The 3,974-nt window shown below is 39.7% G+C and overlaps 1 protein-coding gene across 12 annotated transcripts; it reads left to right on the top strand.

The window, feature by feature from the left end:
- Positions 1 to 633: 633 nt before the first annotated feature.
- Positions 634 to 3,467, top strand: LOC147612191 (uncharacterized). Of its 12 annotated transcripts, XM_086784070.1 has the most exons (7): positions 634 to 1,542; positions 1,699 to 1,761; positions 2,066 to 2,116; positions 2,297 to 2,347; positions 2,528 to 2,578; positions 2,759 to 2,809; positions 3,136 to 3,467. In XM_086784070.1, the coding sequence occupies exons 1-7, from the start codon at positions 1,094 to 1,096 to the stop codon at positions 3,221 to 3,223; spliced, it is 804 nt and encodes a 267-aa protein (XP_086640196.1). In that variant the 5' UTR covers positions 634 to 1,093; the 3' UTR covers positions 3,224 to 3,467. The 12 variants fall into 12 exon arrangements, with proteins under 12 accessions (XP_086640196.1, XP_086640200.1, XP_086640198.1 ...); XM_086784074.1 differs by lacking the exon at positions 2,759 to 2,809; XM_086784072.1 differs by lacking the exon at positions 2,297 to 2,347 and having other exon boundaries at positions 636 to 1,542.
- Positions 3,468 to 3,974: the final 507 nt, after the last annotated feature.

Here is a 3,974-nt window from a genome sequence, read left to right as displayed (position 1 = left end):
ATATGATATGATGTAAAGATGTAAAGCTGCTTTTTGATAATAAATATATATATCTATTGGTCAAAAATAAAAAGAAAAAAGAAAGAGACAGCCACTCGTATAAAAATATGAAAGAACGTTGTATTTTGGGCCTGCATCGCGATCGTGAAGGTCCTTTTTTGTTGTTTAATGGGGAGCGAGTGGGGAGTGGTACTTGCCTACTAGTTAAAAAGAAAAAGATAACCACTTGTATAAAAATAATTACAAAATTTAAGATGACCTACCATAAAAAGAAATGAAAAGAAAGAAATTATTAATATTAGTTTATGAAAAAAGAGAGAAAAAGAAAGGAAAAGAAAGTAACTAAATAACTAAAGAGAGAGAGAGAGAGAATTAAAAAGAAAATAATTAATGAAATGAGGAAATAACTAAATGAAATGAGGAAATGAAAAAATAATTAAATAACTAAATGAAATGAGGAAATGAAAAGATGGCCTCCTAGCTACCCTGAGGGCTAGTGCATTGAGTTCACTCGTTTGAGCGTGTTTACCGAGCGTGAAGTTCACTCCCACTGAAAAGACAGAAGTTCACTCCCACTGAAAAGACACTCTCTTTATGTCTTGTTGCGAGGAAAAGACACTCTCTTTAGCATCTGATTGTGAAGGTTCTCTCTTTAGCGTCCGATCTCGACTCTTTAGTGTGTGACTAGATAGAGAGACAGAGAGAGAGAGAGATCAGAGAGCTTTGTGCGTGCGCACGTGTGGGCTGAGCTTGGAAGGTTGCAGGATTAAATGGGCCAGGATGATGATGAAGATCATGAAGTGGGTTGTGAGGCACAAGTGAAGGTGTCAAGACTAAGGTTTACGCAAACCAGTATAGCGGTCCATTTCTCGGGGCGCCATGAGGAAGCGGGTGGGACGGGGTACTGGCCTCCTAGTTACCCTGAGGGCTAGTGCATTGAGTTCACTCGTTTGAGGGTGTTTACCCAGCGTGAAGTTTTCTCCCAAAGAGTGCATTGAGTCCAAATAGGCATGCTTTTTTGTTTGTTTTAACGGCTTGTTGTGCAAGTCAAATTTGAGAGAGAGAGAGATCAGAGAGCTTTGTGCGTGCGCGCATGTGGGCTGAGCTTGGAAGCTTGCGGGATCAAATGGGCCAGGATGATGATGATCATGAAGTGGGTAGTGAGGCACAAGTGAAGGTGTCAAGCCTAAGGTTTACGCAAACCAGTATAGCGGTACGTTTCACGGGGTGCCATGAGGAATCTCGAGTGGACGACACCGTCCGGATGATCCGCAAGCGCTCTCTGAAGCCGGAGGACTTTCCCACCTTGGAGGTGTTCATGTACAAGGGCCACCTGTGGTGTCTGAACAACCGGCGGCTGTGGGTCTTCAAGAAGGCAGGTGTGCAGTCCGTCCGTGTGCGTTTCGTCCCACCGAACCTCCACGCCCGCCGCTTCGCATGCTTCTTGAATGACCTCAATGCTCAACCTGAGCTATGGAGCCAAATGACATGCCCCTCCTTCTATCCCCGCGTGCGAGGCTCATATAATATCGACAATAACGGGTACGTTCACATTTCTCAGTAAGATTGCTGCAGCGCTTTCATTCTCCAATATAATTACATGTTCCTCAGCTTTCTTCTTCTCACACTTAGCTGGCGATTTTTTTTATATAGAATTACCTGTGCATTTTCTTACCTCATATAATGACTTATTTTCAGTGACTTCGAAGATCAATGGAGCCTTCCCCAGGTGCAGGGCTTACATAATATCGATAATTACGGGTATGCCTTCACATTACATGTTAGTTTTTATCCATAATATAATTACATGGGGAATTGCCCCACTATGTAAGATGGTATTCTTCTTTGATATAAGGAAGGAAATCTTGAGTAATATTTTACCCTATTTAAATAGGGTCATGCTTCAAATTTGAGGCTTGCTCGAGTCCATGGCATACATTAAGCACTTATGGTGGGGCTAGGAAAGGGGAGCCTAAATTTGCTGGCTTTTATTCTACAATATAATGACTTATGTTTCTTTTAAAATTACTCGTGCACTTTCTTATCCCATTTGTTTTCATTTCAGTAACCTTTCGAGCCAAAGGACCCAACGCCCCTACTATCCTCCCCAAGATAGGTAATGCCTTGGAGAATCACTCCTACATATTGAAATAGGGTCATGCTTCAAATTTAAGCACTTATGGTGGGGCTAGGAAAGGGGAGCCTAAATTTGCTGGCTTTTATTCTACAATATAATTACTTATGTTTCTTTTAAAATTACTCGTGCACTTTCTTACCCCATTTGTTTTCATTTCAGTGACCTTTCGAGCCAAAGGACCCAACGCCCCTACTATCCTCCCCAAGACAGGTAATGCCTTGGAGAATCACTCCTACATATTGAAATAGGGTCATGCTTCAAATTTAAGCACTTATGGTGGGGCTAGGAAAGGGGAGCCTAAATTTGTTGGCTTTTATTCTACAATATAATGACTTATGTTTCTTTTAAAATTACTCGTGCACTTTCTTACCCCAGTTGTTTTCATTTCAGTGACCTTTCGAGCCAAAGGACCCAACGCCCCTACTATCCTCCCCAAGACAGGTAATGCCTTGGAGAATCACTCCTACATATTGAAATAGGGTCATGCTTCAAATTTAAGCACTTATGGTGGGGCTAGGAAAGGGGAGCCTAAATTTGCTAGCTTTTATTCTACAATATAATGACTTATGTTTCTTTTAAAATTACTCGTGCCATTTCTTACCCCATTTGTTTTCATTTCAGTGACCTTTCGAGCCAAAGGACCCAACGCCCCTACTATCCTCCCCAAGACAGGTAATGCCTTGGAGAATCACTCCTACATATTGAATTGTTCGCTTAATTCATTCTACATATAATTACCATGGTCCATGTTGTTGAATTTATTCATCCATTCTACTAAAATTGCTAATACAATTGCATCCTTTCGTTTTGAGATGCACTTTCTCTCTCTCTCTCTCTCTCTCTCTCTCTCTCTCTCTCTCTCTCTCTTTGTATACATAATGAGTGTACATCGTCGTGGTTTTTAGCACTGTGTTCAAAGGCTCATATGTTTTTTATTTGTTTGTGAAGTGAGTATAGGTTCACTATATGTTAATCAAATATAATACTTATGTGTGCAGAGAGTCAACCCAAGCTGAAGGCAGCCTAGTCAATTTCCTAAGTCGTTTGGTACTCAAGGTCGTCACATTTTTTATGGGAGACCCATGAGTTCCTACAAGATCCTTCACTTTTTGTTTTCTTATTTTTGTAAAAAATCAAACAAAAGTTGTGATAGTTTCGACTCTATAAAAACTTCCGAGATGGTGGGTATGTTGTATAACCAACATATCTGGGTTTTAATAAAGATAGTATAGATTAGTTGTCAACTTTTCAAAAGAGTTTATTTTGTTATCCTTTCATCCCTCTCTCTTTTATCTTTTTTGCATGCTAATGATATGAAGCTTTTCTCCCTCAATATTTTTGGACTCCCATATATATGGCATTTGAATTTATTTGTTTTTTTGGTAGAAATTTACTCTCTAACTCAATCTTTGAAACGCTTGTCTTGAAACAAAATTCATAGAGACTTTATGTCTAACTCGAGATTTGATATTTGTCTTGCAAATATCTAGCTCTTTCAAATGTGAATGGTAAGGAGGCCGAAAAAATCTCCATGGTTTAAATTATTAAGGAGGAAAAAATCTCCATGCTTTAAAATAGTGAATGAGATAATTACACACCTCACCCTTCTCCTTCATGAAGTATACCCACACTTTCCTTGTGTGGTCATCAATAAATGTCACATAATACCTGTAGCCTCCCATAGACATGGTCTTCGTAGGACCCCATACATCTGAATGCACAACATCTAGTGCATTTCTGCTCAAATTTCTGTTACGTGGAAATACATGCTTTGTTTGCTTTCCAAATTGGCATGCTTCACATATTTTCTGCATACCTTCACTTTTAAACTTTGGCA

Source organism: Cibotium barometz, chromosome 46 (assembly GCF_041138505.1).
Source record: "Cibotium barometz isolate CiBa-2024 chromosome 46, ASM4113850v1, whole genome shotgun sequence".
NCBI classification, from domain to species: Eukaryota; Viridiplantae; Streptophyta; class Polypodiopsida; order Cyatheales; family Cibotiaceae; genus Cibotium; species Cibotium barometz.
Note: the sequence above shows the minus strand (reverse complement) of the source record. Positions and strands in the feature narration are given on the sequence as shown.

Bases quoted from the DNA above. Each gene is read 5' to 3' on its own strand.
- LOC147612191 (XM_086784070.1), top strand. From the start codon at position 1,094: ATGTGGGCTGAGCTTGGAAGCTTGCGGGATCAAATGGGCCAGGATGAT. The intron at 2,348-2,527 runs GTAATGCCTTGG...TTTTCATTTCAG, and splicing joins TACTATCCTCCCCAAGACAG to TGACCTTTCGAGCCAAAGGA. The intron at 2,810-3,135 runs GTAATGCCTTGG...TTATGTGTGCAG, and splicing joins TACTATCCTCCCCAAGACAG to AGAGTCAACCCAAGCTGAAG.